The following is a 21773-nucleotide window of genomic DNA, read 5'->3' as shown; positions in this document are numbered from 1 at the left end:
GATGGATATATATATAGTTAGAAGGATGGCTGAATATATGACTGTGCTGATGGATACATAGCTTCAATGTCTCCAAGTTACTGATCTGTGAGTGTTTCCTCTTGACAGGCCATATTTGATGCGAGGGGTCGCGCCCCCCACCACCCCCTGCAGCACAGACGTGTGTGACAGTGACTACACCACCAGCCGCTGGAAAAGCAATAAGTACTACATGGACCTCAATTCAGACTCTGACCCGTACCCCCCGCCCCCAACGCCCCGCAGCCAGTACATGTCAGCGGAGGAGAGCTGCCCTCCCTCGCCCTCCACTGAGCGCAGCTACTTCCACCTGTGCCCCCCGCCCCCCTCGCCCTGCACAGACTCCTCATGACACCCGGCAAACCACCACGCTCTGTACATAGTTTTAAATAGTTAAAGAAGAAACAAAGATTTTATTTTATTTTCCACACGCTTTGTTCAAGAAACATTTCAGCTTTTCGGGAGGAACAGGAAACGTTTTCCGGGATATTTTCACCCAGAGTTACATGAACAGCGGTCGTGACAGGACGAGGCTTGCACGAGTTAATTATATTATGACATTTTATAAGTCATCGTCCGTCCCCCTCAACCTCCCCCCTCCCCCAATCACTACAAGATCTTCAATATGTAAGAATATGATTTGAAATGCAACCGTGTCACTGTTTCAGGATGGTTATGATTTAATCATCTTTTTTTCATAATACCAATTATAAAGAAGTTTAATTGCGAACCAAATCGTCAATATAACACCAAAATCATCCGCTGCAGAGGAGTTGTACATATGTGTAATTAAGTAAATAATTAATGTTTTTCGTAATGGCAATGAGGTGTTGTTTTGATTATGTTCTATGTGAATATGATACTATTCCAGGCATATGTTTGGTTTGTCCTGTTTACCAAAAGTGTGTTTGCTGCTATTGTACATAAATCTTTTACTGTACATAATGACAAATGAAAACAACCAGCTAAAATGTTTTGTTTATATAATGAGAACTGACCATAGACCATTGTAAAATTGTTATTAATCTCTTATAGAAAAATGTGTGAAAAGATGTGAAATGCCATTGCTTTGAAGGAGTCTTGTTTTAAAGGGATAGTTCAACTAAAAATCTTGTCATTCCAAACCTGTATGACATTTTCCCCTGTGAAACATTAAAGACAATGTTTAGCAGAATGTCCAAGCTGCTCTTTTCCATAATGAATGTAGATGGGGAACAAAAAGTACTGTAAAAGCATCATAACAGTAGTCAACGAGCCTTCTAAAGCCAAACGATAGCTTTGTGAAATTCAAGTAATTATTAACTACCTTTTTTTGGCAGCCGTGGTCACCATTCACTTTCGTTATATGAAAAAGAGCAGCTTGGACATTCTGATTAACATCTCATTTTGTTTTATACAAAAGAAGGAAACTCTTATGGGTTTGGGACAGCAAGAGTGTAAGTAAATGTTGACAAAATGTTCTCATTTTAGTGAACTATCCCTTTAAAGAAGCGGAAAGTCACCTGCTTTGTAGTGAACTACATGGATTTGATCAGATCTCATGGACTGAACTCATTGTAGGTGTTTAGTAAAAAACTAAACAATAATAATTATAGTAATAATACAACAGTAAAACTAAGCTATGATTTGAACACAAGGATATGTGGTTAATTTTACTGTAATATTATGGTAACAAACTGCTTTTTTTAATTCATGACATGCAATTTTCCGACCCCCCCATCCCCCCCCCATGGTAAAGTTGAAGAATCAAACTGTATTTCCCTCTTTATAACGTTAATTCGATGGAGAGGATGTTTTTTAGGTTAAAACGTCTTGTAGCACACATTGAAATGTCATGTATGTGTGTTTAAAATTTACTTTTTTCTCTTTGCCAAATTGAGCACTTAAGGAAATTACATGTGCATAACTAGAATTCTAGATCTAGAAAAAACTACAAGCTTAAATGAGTTTCACAGATTGATTACATTAGTTGTTTTTACAGATAGCCATACAAAAAGACATATAGCAATGTCTTTTAAGGCAAATATTAGATGAAAGGAAGTAGTCATTCTAGGAAGCTCCGCAAAGACCAGTTTAACATGTGATGCAAATTATTTTCCAGAGTTATGGATCTCATTAAAATGCCCTCAAGGTAACACTATTCACCGTGAATGTGACTGAATGGAGATTATTAGGATTTTTATACCACTTTGGCAGGTCAGCGCTTTGACTGAATCTGTCTAGATCGTACCATCCACTCTCGCTGAGGAGCTTTTTGCTCTTCGGTGCACCACCAATGTCTTTGTTTTGTGTACAAAAATGCCTCATATAATGCACACTTGTGACAATTTTTGTATCAAAAGCATTTTTATATATAATAAAGGTTCTATTTTAAGAAATGCCATATTGTCTTCTTTAACATGGTGATTTTTAATGCAGTATTATGTCTCATAAGCTGTAAAAAAAAAAAAAAGTTGCTGCCTTTAAATGAAGTACAATCAAGTCATTTCAAAAAGTAAAATAAATTGCTTAACTTATTTTGATGAGCTAAAGCAGTGCAACAACATATGTTGTCATAATTTATACAAAAAAATCCCTTAGATTTACAGTGAACAAGGAGCCCACCCGCGGCTTCAAAAAGGCAAGCACGGCCCCAGTCCAGGTAAACCAACAAACATGACTAAGAATGCAGAAACACTTTGGATTACTCCAAACAGAGCTTTATGAAATGTTATTGTTGAATGTGACATTGCTGTAGTGGAATTGCGTGTTAAGGTAATAAAATAAATCTGTGTTCGATCACTGCCAGTGGTTCGGGATTTCAGACATTTTGTCTTCTGCTGCCCTCATGTGGGTAAAAACAACAAAAAAACACAAATGAGGTTGGTATGGCCCTCTTCCCCTCTCATATTTATATTAATATCTTATTCCTATATGGAAAGTCTTAAAATATATTTCCTTTAGTTTTTAGTCTTTAGAAAACATTCTTATTACCTGTAATAATACCATTCTCTTGAATGACATTTGCCCTTGCATCTTTGTTGTTTTTGAATAAATGTTTTTAACGTTTCCATCAGTTTATGAATGTATTACAAATGTCGCTTCACAAAGGCTATTAAAAAAATGAGACCAAATGCTACTTTACAGCAGTTGGGAACTACACGTACATTCCGCTTTCTCATTTGTCATCTTAAAGGACTGTCTTCAGCACTTGACAGAAGTGAACACATGTTGTGAGGCTCCTGACTGGGCTGAAGGGGGTGGGGAGATGTCGACACCCCTCCATGTACCCATCTGTCTGTCTTTGTTTATGATCCCTGTAGAGGAGTTAAAAACACGCCTTGGAAAAAAGGCACATGAGAGCAGGTTTATACATGTCAGGAGGGAAAGAACACACGACATCCTGGATCTCCTGATTATGAAAACAAAATTGTGTAGCAGGCCACGGTTTTGCCTAAAATGCCTGGTTTCATATATATATATATATATATATTAGTTTATTTTTTTATATTTTTTTATTAGTCAGCAATCAGGCACAGCAAAATACTTTCTTTAGGTCTGGTCAATTTTTTGGAGCCAATGTTGTTATTCTAAAACTATTTAAATGTGTTAAATTACATTAACAAGTAAAATCTAAAATCAAATTTAAAAAATCTAAAACATAACCTAAATAAAATAAAATAAACATTAGATTAGAAAAAAAAAAAAAACGTTGAAAATTTGAAACGTTGAAAAATATATTTTTTTCTTTTTTTCACAAATTTAAATAAAATAACACCAATTGGAGCCCAATATGTATATAAGCACCATGCAAACTAATCTGTGATTAATAACCCCTTGACAATTCTCCAGGGAATTCTTGTGCAGAGCTTCAAGTTTAATTCCTTTGAGTGTTGTTCATCTGAGAGCAGACAGTACATTCAGAAGATATATGAAGAGAACAAAATACCTGACCGAACTGTGTAATCGTGATAACTGCCTCTGTCTGATGAAAGATGGCATGAGAAACATCTTTCTCACAGTCCCAAAAGCCCACAGTGCTTCTTAACATTAATTTTACACAACTTTCATGACATGATATTTGATTAGTAGAGGCAGGATTTTGTTAGACAATTATATGCACATGTTTGATTTTTTACAGAGTAAAACCACTTCAGTAAATTCATGGTTTTTATCCTAGAAACCCACGTCAGCTCGTGGCAGTCCGTAATCAGAAACACAGTGGAATCATAGGGATAATTTGACACATGTGAAACACATTAAATATGGCTGCTTTTACTCTATACAATGAATCCATTGCAGATTTTGTTATGATTATGGAACATGCAACAGAAAAGAGATCTTGCGTGTCTGAAATACAGCCGTCATCAGCTGTAACAGATCAGTTCCACAGCCTGATGCTGTAGATTTATGCCTCACATTTACCATAAGGGTCATATGTCAGATCCTATTTGCCATGCTACACTAACCCCGTAATTGCCTGTCTGCACTATGGACAGGCTATAGAGCATTAAAATGGAGCCCTGACCTTTTGACCCATATTTTATCAAAGGGCGCAAGAAATAGAAACATAAAAACATAAAAATACAAAAATACATAAAAACAAAAGAAAGATAGATCAGGTTCTCTTAAAGGGATAGTTAAGTTCACCTGGAAATAACGATTCACTATTCGTTCATTCATTCATTCGTTTGTTTTTTTGCGTGGACTATATATTAAAAACACGCTTATTTTATACTATATGGGTTGGTGTGAATTAAACTCCTGTTTTATGTAAGCAATTTCATGTTGGTGAGCCATTTGAAATAATGCCTTTCTGGCAAATAATTCCAATCTGGATGCTCCATTCAGTAATATGTGGTTCACGCACTCGTAGCTGATTGGACCATCTGCATGTCAATCACCGTGACGTCTTATTGTTGCTAGGGCGTTGCAAGTAACGAGCCGGTCAAGGCAGAAAGCAACTCAGTGAACGAGGTGCTCTGGGTAACATTGTGAAGAAACTACAAACCCGTCGTCTTTATATTTTGGATATGATGATATTTAAGAACTCAGTTCAAGGGACAAGCTCTCACAAAGAAGGTAAGATAAAGCAATATGTGCGTTTTTATATCGCCGTACTTTAGTTTTGAAATCGGCACTTGATTGGCATTCTTGTGATCCAATCAGACGAGCGATTTTAAATCGACCTAAAATACTATTGGCCCTAGGTAGTGTGGGTGTGTTTAAATCATTAGTTTCACTTAAATATTCCTTATAAAAGATATGGTTATAACACTTTTCATATTTCCAACAAAGTGGATGGTGAACAAAAATCATACTTGTTTACATGACGTTTCTAAATCGAAGATTTTACCTCACACGGTCCGAGATTACAAAAACGATCAGCTTTAACTGGCATCCACTGTAGCCAATCAGCGCGCAGCAGTGGATTTTGATTGACAGGTCCTCTACCTTAGGTGGGGGTTGGGGCTGTTGAAGTTGATAACGCCGCCATCTTGAAAAGTGAACTCTGATGGTCTCTCTTTTCGCGCCTGTCACAATCTGTTATAAACACCTCATTTTCTCATACCTCGACCTGTTTTTTCTTTTTTTATTCCGGTGACCGTTTTATCCAAAGGTTCGCCCGTCTTCATGCCGGGCTTTGGCAGTATTCCGCTTTCTTAATCGGTACGTATTTGTGTTGTGTGTGTCTCTGATAGCTTAGCATTAGCCAGCCGCCACTTCTCTGTTTTGTCGAGTCAGAATGGTTTATATTTCCAGCATTTATCTAATTTAACTAAATAATTTTTTACATATAATATGGCTACGGCGTATTTAAACCAACCCAGGCTCTATAAAAGTGTCAAATCTTAACATTTCGCTGGCGGAAGCTCAGTGTCGGCTAATGCCGGGGCCCGACATACCGAAAAACTTCAGAAAGTGAGACACAAAGCCTGTGTATCAAAATATGTGTGAATTGTCCACTTAGACAACACTGTGGGGCAATATGAGTGCTCATGAAGATTCTATTGTAATGTTCGAACGGGCTTGTTGTGCCCAAAAATGCTGTCTATGTAGCTAGGCAGTTCACTGGGGTTTGAGACATCAACAAAACACCAACAGAAAACCAGTCTGCAAATGTTCTTTTTAAGATCATATTTTAGAGACCCTGCAAATCGAGTGTTTTAGGTACTGTTTTTGTTTTTATTAAAAAAAAAGTTATAAATGTGTTTCATAAGGATCTTTCAAGGACTTTGGTTATATTAATTAAAGGGTTTGTTTAAAAATGTCATTATTTTCTAAAATAATCTTATTTCACTGTAGATTTTAAACAGTCATCAAGCTTTGTGGATTGTGTTACTATATGCATTACTGATCTCATATATTTGTTTGCATTTATTTTGCCACATCCATATAAACAACACCACTAAAATCTTCCAGCTGTTTTATTTTATTTTGTGTGATGTGATTTTATATGAAAGCGCATACAAGACTGTTAGTATTTGCAGATCCCTCACTCTTGTAAAAGACAATCTAGTTGGTTTGACAAGGCAGACCATTTTTATAGTTCACTCAGGTCATCTTTGCAGGCTCGATTCTGAGTGCAACCGGAGGACTTGTGGTGTTGTGGCCTCTGGGATGCTGGAGAGGTTTGGCAACACTTTTTATAGCCCCTGAGAGGGAGTCACGAGGACTTCCTTCAGCTCAGAGTTGCTCAAACTGAATAGTACAGGTATCTAAGATCTAGTGTAGTATGTTGTTCTTAAACGTTTTGCTCTAGATAAAGTGAATCTGGAAAGATTTGTACCGTGTGTCAATGTCTTAAAAGATCACATCTAGCTTTGTGATGAAGGTAGAGACTAGTAAATCAGTTTAGTCGAGACTAGTAAATCAGTTTAGTCGAAATGGTCTTTTGGTATAAGGTGATAAAGATGACATTAATTTTAAAGCAAGTGTCTAGAATGGATGTTCTTGACAACCAAGATATGTTTACATTAAATTGAGACTTTTACACCAGTCAGTTTTTAAGTGCATGTGAAAATTTCACACTTTAAAGATGAAAAAGGAATGTGCCTGATTCTAGTTATGTAGACAAAGTAATTCTACTTTAAAATATTATTATTCAATATTATCATATAAGTTTGTTGACCAAAAGTATGTTATGTTTCTGTAATGTTTCGTATGTCAGCTTTTTGCATAGTATTATTAATAAAAATGGTTCAGGCGATTTAGGCTACAGAGAAAACCCTGTGGTGTCTTTTTTTTTTTAATGCACGCATATAATTATACATGTTCTATTTGGCTCGTCTCTAGACTGGCTACACATTAATTTAAAACTCGCACGTCACTGTTGACTAGTGAGTTAAAAATTAGAGGAAGTGCTGCATATAGGCCTAACCATGATCTGTCAATTTGATGGTGTCTATTGTTAGTATTCCAATTTTTTTTTTTTTTTTTTACATTAACGTTTAGGCTACATTTTTTGGGGGGTCGGTGGTATTTTTAAAAATGTTCTAATGCTCACCAATGCTGCATTTATTTGAACAAAAAGTACAATGTTATTATTACAATTTAAAATGACTGTTTTCTAATAAATTTTAAAATGTAATTTATTCCTGTAATGAATAAATACCAAATAATGGTAAACCTGAGTTTGTAGCTGTCTTCAGTTTCACAGGATCATTCAGAAATCATTTGGTGCTCAAGAAATATAAATAAATAAAATATTAAATATTTGTGTTTAACAGTTGTGCAGGATTCTTTGATGAATGGAAAATATTACATTTATTTGAAAACTTTATATAATGAAAATTTAAAGTCTGTCACTTTTGATCAATTTATTGCTTGCTGAATAAAAGTTTCTTAAAACGGGTGTACTGACCTGAAACTTTTGAACCGTAGTGTTTGCCATTTCATTTTGTGTGAAGACTATTTGGTATTTACCGGTAGTAAGCAAGTATCAATAGGCTATAAATTGTCATTTTTAATTAATGAGAATATGTGAGCACAACCCCCCAAACCGCTTCTCCCATGGATGTTGTTTGTACAATAGCACTGATCATTTATGCCTATATAATTTGAGTTTGTCTATAACTGCTTAGGCTTGAACAACAATAAATGTTAATACAGATTTAAAAGTAAATCCGGGTTGTTATAGGAAATTAAGTTCTCTTAATTAATTCGGTCACACTTTTGAATTCTATAGAAAACTTCAAGTTAATATCACTGTACAGTGAAATGTTTTAATGCTTGTTGTTTGTGACATTGATATCACAAGAACTTTTATAGCAATAGCTCTTTTTGAAGGAGTTTTAGGAAGAATTTGGGGTTGTTTGGGATGTTTTCAAAAGTCTGTAAATTGACGGAAAGCATGTTTGCTCGAGAATGGATGGAGGCCAATGTCAAAGCTCTTTCGAGTGAGCCTAGCTCAACTCCCTTAGTCTATTAATAAGCTTTCCTTCCTCTTAACCATTCATGAAAGTCCAGATGGCTGCTTGCCAGCATTGTAACCTTTCACCTCAGTGGTGTGTGTCCATCCACCTTGTAGACTGGAAAAACAGTTGGGTACCCTTAATAATGCATAGCTGCGTGTTGGTCTCTTCATTTATAATAATTTGATGCCAGAGCTGTCAAATGGTCATATTTGGATTTAACCTGTTATAATTTAATCTCTTATTTGAGATATTCAATCATCTGTGCCTTAAAACTAACTGAAAGGAAAATGAAACCACAAAGTCATGTGAACGTTGAGGTAGTGATAAAGACTGATCAGAGTAGTTAGTCTGGTATTAGTGCAACTGTTTTTGTGTTGCTAGGTTGTCAATTTCATAACAAGGAACTTGTTTGGTTTTCTTTTAAATTTTGAAAACTACAGTTGTTTTGTCAAACTGGTGAATTGTTTCTGTGTTTAATCATACTCTATTGATATAACTAGAATTGATGAAACATTTTGAAGTTGTGTAAATTGCCTATTTGAGAACCTGACAAACTGGAAGAGGGTCTCTCTTGTTAACAGCATGTGTTTTGAGATATATTCGTTTTTAATGCTGTGACTAATAATGACTAGCGAGGGTGATCAAAATCGGGCAAGTCTGTTTATAGAAATGACTAATCTTTGATTTGTTTGGGTTAGAGGAGAGATGCATTTCACTGTTCTTTACCGATGGCTACGGTATGTTAGATTTAACACTCTCAATCCTGTATGTTCTCTGTTGCAGGTGTGTGTTGAGTGTTCTTGCTGTGGCAGAGGACGTTTCTGCTGCATGTATCCTTTACTTGAGGGTCTGTCCAGTTTCTACCGCCTGTGGTGCCTGTAATGGGCCAGAAGTCCCAAAGAGCACAAGCATTATTTTATTTTTAATCAGAGTTTTTACTCTCTGGTCTCTGCTACACTCAGGTAAGCCTTTTGTAATTAGTCACCTTTTTAAATGTAGCATCTTCATAGTCACAATGCAAATAGAAAAACTCCTAGATGAACAAAACCTGACTTTGTTTTCAGTTCTTGCATCTGAAAACCACCCCCTCCTATTTATTTATTCCTCAGCAGCACCATGTTTTGGAAATTTGATCTGCACACGACGTCCCACATCGACACGCTCCTGGAGAAAGATGACGTTACGCTGACAGAGGTAATGGATGAGGAGGACGTCCTACAGGAGTGCAAGGCTCAGAACCACAAGCTTGTGGACTTCCTGGTGAGGCCACCGTGTATGGAGGATCTCGTGGGCTACATCACCCAGGAGCCCAACGATGATGTGGAGGAGAAAATCAAATACAAGTACGAATATGTTTGATGCTTGCTCAAACATTTGTGCTAAAAAAGACAGTTTGACCTATGTTGGATGTCTAGTTTTAGGGTACATTAAATTAAGGGATATTTGACTCCTTATTTAGATGTTTAATTGCATGTCTTTTTCATGGAAAGGTATCCCAACATATCCTGTGAACTCCTGACCTCAGACGTTGGCCAGATCAATGACAGGCTTGGTGAAGATGAAAATTTACTGATGAAACTCTACAGCTTCCTACAGAATGAGCCTCCCCTCAATCCGCTGCTGGCCAGTTTTTTCAGCAAGGTCCTGAGCATCCTTATTGGGAGAAAACCAGAGCAGGTACGTGATCAGACGTACTGGTTTGTGTTCAGGAGAGATGGAGGCATGAAGGTGAGCTAAATCTCCTTTCTACCTCTAGATCGTGGAGTTCCTCAGGAAGAGGGAAGACTTTGTGGATCTGATGATCAAACACATAGGGACCTCTGCCATTATGGACCTCCTGCTCAGGATGCTCACCTGCATTGAGCCACAGCAGCTTAGACAAGATGTGTTAAATGTGAGTTATCATACCTACATGAATGTATATTAAGCTTTCTAATGCTACGTCTCTGTTTTGTTGGGGTAAAGCGGTTTGGTTTTGTGCATGCACAATATTTCGTTTTGTAGATCTGGATGTTTTTCATTTGAATACAGCAGGAAATTCATCATGGATTACTCATTTAATCCACTCACTGTCATCATAATACCACCTCACAGTTTCCTCTTCATCTGTTCTCCTGCAGTGGCTAAATGAAGAGAAAGTTATACAGCGGCTGGTCGACATGGTACAACCATCACAAGATGAGGATGTAAGTGAAGTGAAGATGTAAAAAATTATATTTAAATTTTTATTTTAAAAAATTGTAGGAGCCAGTGGAAAGTTAAACTGAAATGCGTGCCTGACCGTCTCTTATTGTTGAGTCCTGATGACCCATCCCTACTCGATAGCTGCGTAACAGTAATTGTTTGTTCCCTTCACATAGAGGCACTCAAATGCGTCCCAGTCGCTCTGTGAGATTATTCGGCTGAGCAGAGATCAAATGTTCCAAGTACAGGGCTGCTCGGAGCCTGACCCCCTGCTGGCCACTTTGGAGAAGTAAGTTTGTCCATGTCAATACATTTCTTTCTATTGACTTCATAAAGTGGCATTTTTGGAGGGATTAAGGTTGATCTCTAGTTTCAGGCACGCTAATACTTTAGTACTGATTTGACTGTTTGTTTTCTTATTTAGACAAGAGACAGTAGAGCAGTTGCTGTCAAACATCTTCGACAAAGAAAAGAACGAGTCTGCCATAGTCAGTGTAATCCAGATTCTCCTAACTCTCTTTGAGACACGAAGACCAGCGTAAGTGGATTTTAGCACAAGTGCATTTGGGGGGCGGCATTTTCAGTTTGTCTGAAAATCATTCTTTGTTTTTTCTTTCAGGTTTGAAGGCCATCTGGAGATTTGCCCCCCTGGAATGAACCACCCGTCATTCTCTGTCAATCAGAGTATTCTAGATGCCGTCAGACCAAGACTGAAAGATTTTCACCAGCTTTTGCTCGAGCCCCCAAAGGTGAGTGAAAACACTGCGAATGTGTGTTGCAACTTTAGCACATTATATCAGCTGACCTCACTTAGACTGTAATCTCCAAATTCCTAATTACATTAAGCTTTAGACAACAAGACTTTGTTCCTGTACAAATATAACCTGGCTGAATCTTACCCTTTCAAAGAATAGCTTGTTATACGTACATATGCTGCGACGGTATCAAATTCAATGAAAACAGTTTAGCCTCATATTTCAGTAAATGTGAGAAATTATACCTTTTTTTTTATACCTTGTCTTTGCCGTTTTTTTTCTAACATTAGAAAACTGTCCTGAACACCACATGGGGAGTGTTGGATCCACCGGTGGGAAATACTCGTCTTAATGTGGTGCGACTAGTGACCAGCCTTCTACAGACCAACACTCATATCATCAACCAGGAGCTCATTGCCCTCAACACTTTGGGAGTCATACTAGTGAGTGTTGTAGACACCGTTAAGATATCTGCGATATCTTTTTGCTATGAGAAAAGCTTGAATAGCTATGAATAGAAATTTCTTAGAATTTTGTAGAAAAAGAACTACATTTATTTGAAATAGTATTTTTTTGTTAATGTCTTTACTGTTATTTTTGATAAATATAATGCATCTTTGCTGAATAAAACAATAATAAATAAATAAATCTTACTGACACCTACATTTTGAATGGTAGTGTAGTCGGCTATCTTGCTTTTTATACTTATTATATATGCCGTTTTATAATGGGTCACACTGAAACTACATACTCATTACAGTTTAGACTATTTAGGACAGAGAGGATGTTTATAATACAATCTGTGCTTTATAGCCATTAATGTTCTAAAATAAATTGTTCTTTTTTTTGTCTACAGGACATGTACTTCAAATACTTATGGAATAATTTCCTACACACACAAGTAGAAATCTGTACGGCGATGATCTTAGCGATGCCTTCAACCCAAAGTGAATCTCCTGAAATAAACAGAGAAAACGACCAAGAGCCCATAAGAGAAAACATCCTTATTAAACATGTGGGTTTTTCATCCCTTCCACCCGCTTGCTCTTTGAAACACAAGCTGTTTGCTTCACACATCAAAGTTTAATGTGTTCTTCTCCATTCTGACCTGCAGCTCTTTCAGAAGTGCCAGTTAATACAAAGAATTCTTGATGCCTGGGGATCAAATGAGAAGGAGCAGTAAGTAACTCCTAAATCTGATTGGCTACATGTGAAGAAGAGGAACTGTCCTATTTACACATCTTTGACTGTGATTTTGTCTGGAGAGGCATTTACTGAATCATCCTCCTTTCTTTCTTCAGGACCGAGGGTGGGCGGCGGAGAGGTTACATGGGTCACCTGACCAGAATAGCAAACTCTATAGTCCACAACAGTGACAAGGGCCCCAATGGGGCACAAATTCAGCAGCTCATCTCAGGTTCGTTTGACAGCATTAGCAACCTATTTTTCTGCATTTATTTTCAAAGCCATTTCCACTCATATTTCCTCACTTGCAGAGCTTTCAGAGGAGGACAGGGAACGATGGGAGGCCTTTACTTCAGGACAGCTAGCAGATACAAACAAGAAAAACACTGTAGACTTAGTAAGTGTGCTCAGTTTATTAACTGGTTTCTGTTGCTTTTGTTTTATGATGCTTAAAAGTAGCTTTTGATAGCATAATTGGCATCTAAACTATATTTTCCCATTGCTTTCCTCCATTCTCAGGTTAACACGCACCACATACACTCATCCAGCGATGATGAGGTAGATTTCAAAGACAGCGGATTTCATCAGGACTCATCCCTACAGCAAGTAAGTCTGTGCCTGGATGAGCTCATAATAGCTGATATCTGCATGCTAATGTTCATGGTACTGTTAAAATAAAACTAATTCCTTCTATTGAAACTGTTAATGCATTTATAAATTGTTTGTCTTTTTAATGATTTTTTGATGCAAGATGCTTAACTGCTATCAGCTGTTTTAAAATGAAGCTTCTTTGTAGTGTCAAGACTATATCATTATCATTGGTCCTGGGTTTGCCAGGCCTTTTCTGATTATCAGATGCAACAAATGACGTCCAATTTTATTGAGCAGTTTGGCTTCAATGACGAAGAGTTTGCCGATCAGGATGATGTCGGGGAGTAAGTACCCATCGTGCATGATGCTTTTCAAATTTACCGCCTTTTCTGCTGGTAACATTGGGGAGGGTTTAGAATTATTGGTGGGGCTTTGGTTGATTTAAGGTTGTTTTGGGACGTTATTTTGCTTTTCAATTAGGGATGCACCGATACCACTTTTTCCAGAACGAGTACAATATTGATTGGTTTTCACCGATACCTGTATTTCCATTGCATTGTTTCTTTCACTGTTCATTCTATTGCTCTATCATATTTTATCTTTCATTTAATAGCACAGCGCATATTTAGAGCAGCTCCAGCAGGGCTCTGTGCTGAAGATTGGGTCAGTGGTTCAAATGTTTAGACACCAGTGAAACGTCAATTCTTTTATTCCAATTTTGATACAACAAACTACTAGCCTAATTAATGTGAATAGAAAACATTAAAGACAAGTAAGCAGTCAGTAATAAAATAAGAACAAATAATCAAATTACAAATAGCACAAATAAATACAATAGGAACAAAGAAAGGCTACAAATGAAATAAACTGTTTTCTTTTAGAGGTTTTCAGGTAGATCTAACAGGTACATACATTTGAATAAAGTAATCAAATGTGAAAAAAAACACTGCATACTCATTACTGTATAAATTAAATACAGATGGATCTTTTTGCAAAGTTACAAAAGGTAGTCTATTTAGTCAAGAGCATTGAGTCATTTTTTGTCCTTTGTTTGATTAACATTAAAACAGCAACAGGTTTATTACACTACTGCCCCTTTAAGACCGAACGCACGGACCCCATTTGAATATACTGTATACGTTCACTTGAAATATAATCGACTTTGTTCACTGGATACTGTTTACATAATTTTGTGTGAATATGGCGTACAAGCGCAAGATGTAAAAGACAATTCAGTATTTGCGCGCTGTCTGAGATGCTGGTTTGCGGGGCGTGCGCTTTGGATGTTAGCATTTATTGAACTTCTTGACCTGCAAACGTCCTGTAATAATGTATGCAACCACTCATTATACATATATGTGGTATATACATAATGTATCATGTTTTACTTAAATATACAGTTTAGTTTTAATCCAAATAACACGTCCTGAGTGAACAAGCAATCAAGAGCAACAGAAGTGCGCTCTCTCTCTCGTCAGTTAACGTTAATAATAATAAGCTACATCCCTCGTTTTACTTTCTTTGCCATTGACATCCGACTGAACTACAAACTTTCCACTGGCATCTGTGAAAAAGGAATATGCTCGCGTCCGTGCGCGCTCAATCCACTGCGTACTTTTCTCTTATCAGCTCGCGCACTGTATTTCGTTTAATATTCCACTAATAAGATACATTTACTTAATAGACAGCCTTCTTTTTTTTAAATCTCCATTAAAGCCTACTCTCTGTTCTCAGTGTTTCTTTGTCTGGACACAAACACTGTACACACGCTGCCTGGTATCAGAGCATTTTTACGAGTACATGAGCTTCGTATCGGTGCATCCCTATTTTCAATGAACTCACAAAGCCTGTTTTGGGGGTTGCGTGTGTTAAAATCATGGATCATACAGTGTTTTTTCTGATCACTTAAATGTCTCCGTTCTGATTACCCATGTGTTCTGAATAGTCTGGTGTGGTGGCCTTGGTGATCGTAACACACTTGAATGGGTTCTTTTGTGTTAGTCATGCTGTGGGTGATGGGGTGCTGCTCTTTACCAGACTAAAACCTGTTCTTTTTAACCTTGCAGTATTCCCTTTGATAGAATATCAGACATCAATTTTTCCTTGAATACAAATGAAAGTGTAAGTATGTGATATATTTAATCAAATTAATTTTAATTATTAGCTGGATTTATTGTAAAGCTCATGATGTGTTTTTATAGTTTGTTCATGCTGTTCTCATAGGCAAACATGGCACTCTTTGAGGCCTGTTGTAAGGAGAAGATCCAGCAGTTCGAAGATGCCGGATCAGATGAGGAAGATATCTGGGATGAGAAGGATGTCACATTTGCCCCAGAAGCTCAGAGACGTCCCAGGTATTGTAACCAATGGAACATAACTTTTGAAATGCTTTTCATCATGTTGCTTTTGTTTTTTTTATTCTTCACATCTTACTTCCTACACAGGAGCTCAGGAAGTACAGACAGTGAAGAGAGTACGGACTCTGAGGAGGAGGATGGGAAGCGAGACGCGTTCGAGACCACTAACGCCACCTCTGACGACAGAATGGAAGTGGACTCGGGGGATGGTGAGAATAAAATTTCTCAGCTGCAATATATGCCACCGTTTAGCTGAAGTCCAAGGATCACACCTCCTTGTTCTGTGTCTTGCTTTGGATCAGGGCCGGTATGGACGGCAAATTTTGATGACATACCCATGGACACTGGCAGCTCCACGACTCCCAGCGCACCCGAGTCAACCACACCGGCTGCAGCACCTGAATCTTCAGGTTGGAGCTCTCCAAACGCAGATACAGAGACAGGTTGGGCCGACTTCTCCAGCTTCACACCCGTCAGGTACATTCACATGCTGTGTGACTGCATGTTTAAAATTAATTTCCACTGATTGTGCTTAAGGTCATGTGAGCGGTCAACCTTTTTTTTTTTTTGCAGACTTTATTTTTTTAACAGTCTTAAATTTTCAATGGTTTTGATTGTAAAAGGCTCCCTTTTCTCCTTTTTTAATATGTATATTAAATATTATGTATGTGTGTTAACATTTAAATACATTTTATAATAATAAATATATTATATTAATGTATTTAAATGTTAACACACATACATAATATGTGTGTTAATGGGTCGAATGCATTTTTATGAATTGTAGAAATGCATTCGACCCATATTAGTGAAGATGGACGTAATGCAGCTCTAAGCAAGTAAATGTGGAAAATTCATTAGATGTTCATCCCCCCTCCCCTTTTTTAGTCCCAAGGATCCTTTGAGGAGCAATTCCCCTGTGGCCATGGATACCAGCATAGAAGCGGTGGACCCTCTGGGAGTCAATGCGCCCATGCAGCAAGAAAGTAAGAACAGACCCTCTTACCATTCCTCCTGTCCATATGTCAACTCGCAGTGGTTTGAATAAAACCATCTTGTTGTTTAGACACAGATCAGTGGCTTTCCAATGAAACCACCCCAACTTCCCCGAGGGGGAAGGTAGGGGACGGCTCGGACCCTGAGGAAGAGCCTGTCAGTGACCGCATCACAGAAACAGTCACCAATGGCTCTATGAAGGAGACGGTCAGTCTTACTGTAGATGCCAAAACTGAAACTGCTGTTTTCAAAAGGTGAGTCCTGTAGGTTTCACACACAGTGCCTCGCATCACTTCCTCTTCTCCCCTTTGAGACACAAGCTTCACTTCACTCTGCATGTAGACCTGATTTTTCCTTGTCACATATCGTCGTCCTCCTCCTCCTGTACCTAGAGTCAGACAGGCCCTGGACCGCCCACTGTCTCTGTTAAGATGCAGAGCTTTGTAACATCTGTTTTGTCTGTTTGAGAATGCAAAAAAAAAAGAACAATCTGTCCTTCTTGAACTGCAACTCTTACAACATGAGCTTCCTCTCTTTCTTTGGTGTGCGTGTGGCTTCAGAGTGTTGAAATCGTATCGGTATGTACAGCCAATCAGGGGGCGTGTCTTGTTTTATTTGGTTTTTCCCATGTCAGCCACTGCGTTTTGGTTTGTAACCATGTTTTGTTTGTTCGTTCGTTTGTTTGTTTGTTTGTTTTTTCTTTTAAGCCGTAATGTATCCATCACCATTTGCATGTTAATATCAGATGTACAGGTTGTTAACGACATGAAATGCCCCATACATCCTTTTAGATGTAGCTCATTATGATTCTAAAAGATTTAAGCCCATATGTTTCCCAAATCAGCAGGTGGTGATTTATGGTTTTCCCTCATCCTCTGCTGAGGTTTGGTGCCATGGCTAAATTAAGGAGTATGAGCAGTCCCTTTAAAATCCAGGCACTGCGTGAACTTTAATTTGTATAAATCCGTCTTGATAAAGGAGGATGCTTTTCTGTAGACCTTACGTAGACCTGAAATATGACATAATTTTCTTTGCATGACTCTTTAGTGGAGGAAAAGTTGTTACTGAACCCTAATTAAACACCTTTTTACTGATGCCACCCCTTAAAGGTAAAAAATGGCTAGCTTTTTTACACCATTTCACCCCCACGTACTAAACGAGCTCATCGTCTAAACCAGTTGTTGTGTGGTTCATAGTCACTCCCGTCTCTGTAAGTCGGTTTGCTCACATCTCATTTGTCCATCGAATCCCATTTCAGAAAATTTTTCGTTTTGCCCCGTTGCTTTGAATGTGGTCCGTTACATTCTGCATGTTTGTCCAGGGATTTAAAATGTGGGTTTTCGTATTTAAGAGCGCGGCAATGAAAGCTCCTTAAAATGCTGTCCTCTCTGCTTGTCCTGTAGCGAGGAAGAGAAACGATCTACCTCTGAAGATGCATCTGCAAAGTTGTTTGTTGCAGAGAGTGGGGAACCTGAGAAAAGCAATTGTCCTGCTGGCAACTGTCAGAAACCAGGGTAAGAGTCTTTATTGCATTTATGAAGTCAGAGTATTAATAAAACAACTAATTTTCTTTTGGTAGAGTCTAGGAACATATAAACATGATGCAATTTAATTTTCATACGAGATGCTTATTCACATTCGTGTCGATGAATAACAAATACTTTCAGTAGATTTTAAAACGGCCTCTTCTGTTTATTGGCCAAAGGTGTCTCTAAGCAGCTGTTGAATGGATGAATATCTGCCTGGCTTATCACTACTATGGTTATTTATTATAATTTTTTTGTATTATAAAATATTAACCTAAAACATTTATATATTGTATATTTTAAAATACACATTTTTGTTGTAAAAATGTGCAGTTCTTCAAAATTACATTATAATTGCATGAGTGTTACTCATCTCTGCAGATGTCTGGTATTTTTAGGTTGTCATATTACCAAAAGTACTGGCTCCCCCTTGTGTAATTTCCTGAATCTACTGACAATCTTGGTAGATAAATACTGACCCATAAATATATTCACTGTTGTAATATTTGTGTTATGTATTTATAACACCTAAAATATGTATAATATATATTAATTTCAGATATTGTTCATCACTATAATTATAAGATGCCTTCCTAATTTGTCATGTATATGGACATTTCGGTTACACTTTAAGGTGTCATTGTTACAGTAATATGTATTAGTAATGTTAATTATTAACATGTACTTACTAGGGCTGTAAAATCGATTAATCGCATCTCACATAAGTCTGTTTACCTAATGTGTGTGTATATATATTATATATTTGTGTTTATATACACTGTGTATATACACTATATATTTATTATGTAAACACAGGACTTTTATGTTGGATGCGATTTAATCGATTTTTACAGCCCTAGTACTTGCTAAATTATGCATAAGTTACTGCTCTTACTATAGTTTGTACATGTGTAACAAGGACATTAATATTAAGAATTACAGAAATGTATTTTCCCCCCAATTTTTATGCTTATTTTTAATTGTCAATTTTTGTTTTCTCCTTCAGTCTAAAGCACTTAGAAGAGAAAGCAAAAGCCCCTTGCGAAGCTCTAAATGGTCCTCTTGAGGATGCGGCCACTATGGATGAAGCCAAGTAAGTTCTGTGCCCTCCCTTTTCTTTCCATTTCCTCTAGTTTTGTGTTGCTTCCTCCAATCACACCAAGCCCCTCCCCTTTTCCCAACCAGATCAGAGCAGCGCACGGCCAACCCCGAGGCAGCAGTGAACGGTCCAGCATGAGAGGGTAGCGCTGTCAGTCCGCTCCTGCCCCCGCACACCCCTCCTCCAGGGCCACCCGGAGAGGCCAGTGTCAGACTGGAGCCCCCAAGAAACCACCACCACCATCACCACCACCACCACCACCGCTGCTGCTGTCGTCTCTTACTCCAGCACTGCACTGACGCCACCAGATCAGGACCAGCAATATTCATATTAGACAGTTGTACAGAAAATTTGAACTGTTATGAAGAGAAACATACTCTAATGATTTTTTTTCAGTCGTTTATATACTATTGTTCTTATTAGGTGATCTGTCTGACATCTTGCCACTTAAAAGTGAATAGTCATGTTGCTAGTTAAAAATGATTGTATGAATAAAAAAAAATATTTTATAAAAGACAAATGTATACAGAAACAGAGGATTGTTAAAAACCGAAATATACCGATTGGAACGTTAAAGTGTGACCAAAACATAAGCTGTCTTTTTGATAGGATTTTCCTCTTGCACAAAAATCTGCTATTTAATTTCCAAGTAAAAGCAACAGATACCACAGAAATCTTAAATTGGCAACCCATGTCGGTCTGTTTTATTCTTAAACTTATTGTTGGGGGAAACTGATTTAAGATATTCTAAAATTGATTTATTTTGCCACCGGTGTTAATTGTAAATGTTTCTTGTATCCTTTCAATATGAGCAAGATTTGGATAAAAGAAACACATTTTGGTATAGTTTTTAACTTAATTTATTCTTAAAAGAGATGATGTTACATTACATGCCCTCCCACCCTTTGATGAAATTTGAATCTGGAGTGAATGAACAGATGGGTCTCCATTTGCATGTAGCTAGTAAGACTGATTCTTACCTATGGGCCTGCATTAAATACAGCCCAACTTTTATAACTATTATCCTCCCCAAACAAGTCAACCTTTCTACCTGAAGAGTGATGGGAATGCAACATATTCCTGGTAATGCTACAATGATCATGCATCAACTTTTTTTTTTCTTTTTGTAATAAAACGCTATCTGTGCCAGCAAGAAAAAAAAGGTTCTGTCTGTGAATCAAACATTTGTGAATGAGAGTTGATTGCCAGTGATCAGGGCAACAGGATCTGCTGATCAATATGGTGGGATTGTTTCCTACTGGCAACTGGGCTACTGTTTACATGTAGGCCTGCTTTATCAGGGAATCTTCAGGATAGGTCGCTTTGTGAAGGGAACAAATTGCATGGCTTAAATTTGTAGGTCAGTGAATTTTTGCTTTGAGTCCAATAGGTGGCAGTAAAATATTGCAAAATAGCATGGAAATACGCACGGTCACACAAGAAAGGCTTTAAATTCTTAAGTTTCATAACTTAATGTATTTCTCTTTATGTTGTGACTTATAGGTTGTGTAAACACTAAGCAATACATTTACTTAATATTATTTTTTAACTCGTGTTCCAAACTTACATATTTGGGACGAACTGTCCCTTTAAGAATCCTCTACAAAAGAGTAACAAACTGTCAGTAGCTGCTGCTACTCAATAAATAAGGTTTTAGGTAGTGAATGATAAATCAGCATACGTAATAATGATTTAAATCTAGCATTACAATCCGTCGCGTGTAGTGTTGATTATAATTGGAGCCATCTACATCAAATCCAGTTTTCTGCTGTTATCTGGTCTTCCTGGCTGGTTATGCTGAGAAGGTTTGTTCTTGGTCTCATCCGCCCTAGCAGCTCAATGACCTGAACTGAGACACCTCAAATGAGCAGTTCTGAGGGTCCGAGGAGCAAGAGATTGCTGAAAATCTATACAAAAAAACATTACTGCTGTTGATTATAGCCACTTTTCATAACTACGGTTGGTTACGGTCATACACGTACACAAACCTCTAACATTTGATGATAAGTCTTTAATGGGGCATATAGGTTTATGTTTTTTTTTTTTTTTACTTTTTCTATATTGTAGTTTTCCGTGAGGTTCGCTTATGATGTTGGTCATATTATTTCCATCATTTTGTCTCTCAGTCATGAAATAAAATTTGACCATTCTTATTTTCTTATTGTGTGGAATAGCCTATCTTAGTAGGCTATATATTATAACTGCATCTTTTTATTATTATTATCATTATTCATTTGCCCTCTTAATCTTTAATTAAACTAACTTCCGCTCCCTCTTGTAACTCTCTCTGATGACCTGTTTACTGGCGTAAGGGCGGGGCAACCTGTCACTCATGAGATCCACCAATAGCAAACCCAGTTATTCAACGAATAATAACATGCTGACTTCAATAATACGACTCTTGTTGTCACTATAGCTGCTATCTGATTCTGTACAGTTGGCATTTGGCCAGTGTGCTAGTTTTTTGTGTTTAATTTTGTTGTGCTAGTTTTATATGGCCTTGTTGATATCGCATCCTATACATGCATGACCAAACATTATATTTCCTCCTTTTGTTTTTGAAAAATAGGAGGGAAAATGATGAAATTCAAGTCAATGAACTGCATTGATTTGCACGCATTATCAAAACACTGCTAAAAATAAGATGATTATAGGATTCACTTTTG

The 21773-nt window shown here is 37.4% G+C and overlaps 2 protein-coding genes across 18 annotated transcripts in view; both read left to right on the top strand.

The window, feature by feature from the left end:
- Positions 1 to 635, top strand: part of lrp5 (low density lipoprotein receptor-related protein 5) — a 54635-nt gene extending 54000 nt beyond the window's left edge. For both annotated transcript variants that reach the window (XM_079603532.1, XM_079603531.1), the window contains exon 24: positions 109 to 635. In XM_079603532.1, the coding sequence (XP_079459658.1) occupies positions 109 to 370 (262 nt within the window). In that variant the 3' untranslated portion in view covers positions 371 to 635. The remainder of the gene's footprint in view (positions 1 to 108) is intronic.
- A 4243-nt stretch (positions 636 to 4878) lies between these two features.
- ppp6r3 (protein phosphatase 6, regulatory subunit 3) lies at positions 4879 to 20489 on the top strand (the record flags this gene model as incomplete). 16 transcript variants are annotated; one of them, XM_079603625.1, is made up of 26 exons in its annotated part: positions 4880 to 5079; positions 9198 to 9376; positions 9524 to 9757; positions 9905 to 10091; positions 10171 to 10308; positions 10535 to 10600; positions 10775 to 10887; positions 11023 to 11136; positions 11218 to 11347; positions 11644 to 11796; positions 12210 to 12368; positions 12468 to 12532; positions 12655 to 12770; positions 12850 to 12935; positions 13058 to 13144; positions 13427 to 13473; positions 15196 to 15250; positions 15353 to 15483; positions 15574 to 15695; positions 15789 to 15963; positions 16375 to 16472; positions 16553 to 16736; positions 17043 to 17060; positions 17886 to 17996; positions 19015 to 19101; positions 19194 to 20489. In XM_079603625.1, exons 3-26 carry the CDS (start codon positions 9531 to 9533, stop codon positions 19243 to 19245), a joined length of 2721 nt encoding a protein of 906 aa, XP_079459751.1. In that variant the 5' UTR covers positions 4880 to 5079; positions 9198 to 9376; positions 9524 to 9530. The 16 variants fall into 16 exon arrangements, with proteins under 16 accessions (XP_079459759.1, XP_079459751.1, XP_079459762.1 ...); XM_079603636.1 differs by having other exon boundaries at positions 13394 to 13473; XM_079603631.1 differs by having other exon boundaries at positions 13376 to 13473.
- Positions 20490 to 21773: the final 1284 nt, after the last annotated feature.

The sequence above is a fragment of the Phoxinus phoxinus genome, assembly GCF_949152265.1.
Source record: "Phoxinus phoxinus genome assembly, chromosome: 25".
Lineage (NCBI taxonomy): Eukaryota > Metazoa > Chordata > Actinopteri > Cypriniformes > Leuciscidae > Phoxinus > Phoxinus phoxinus.
This window is presented reverse-complemented; position numbering and strand designations above follow the sequence as displayed.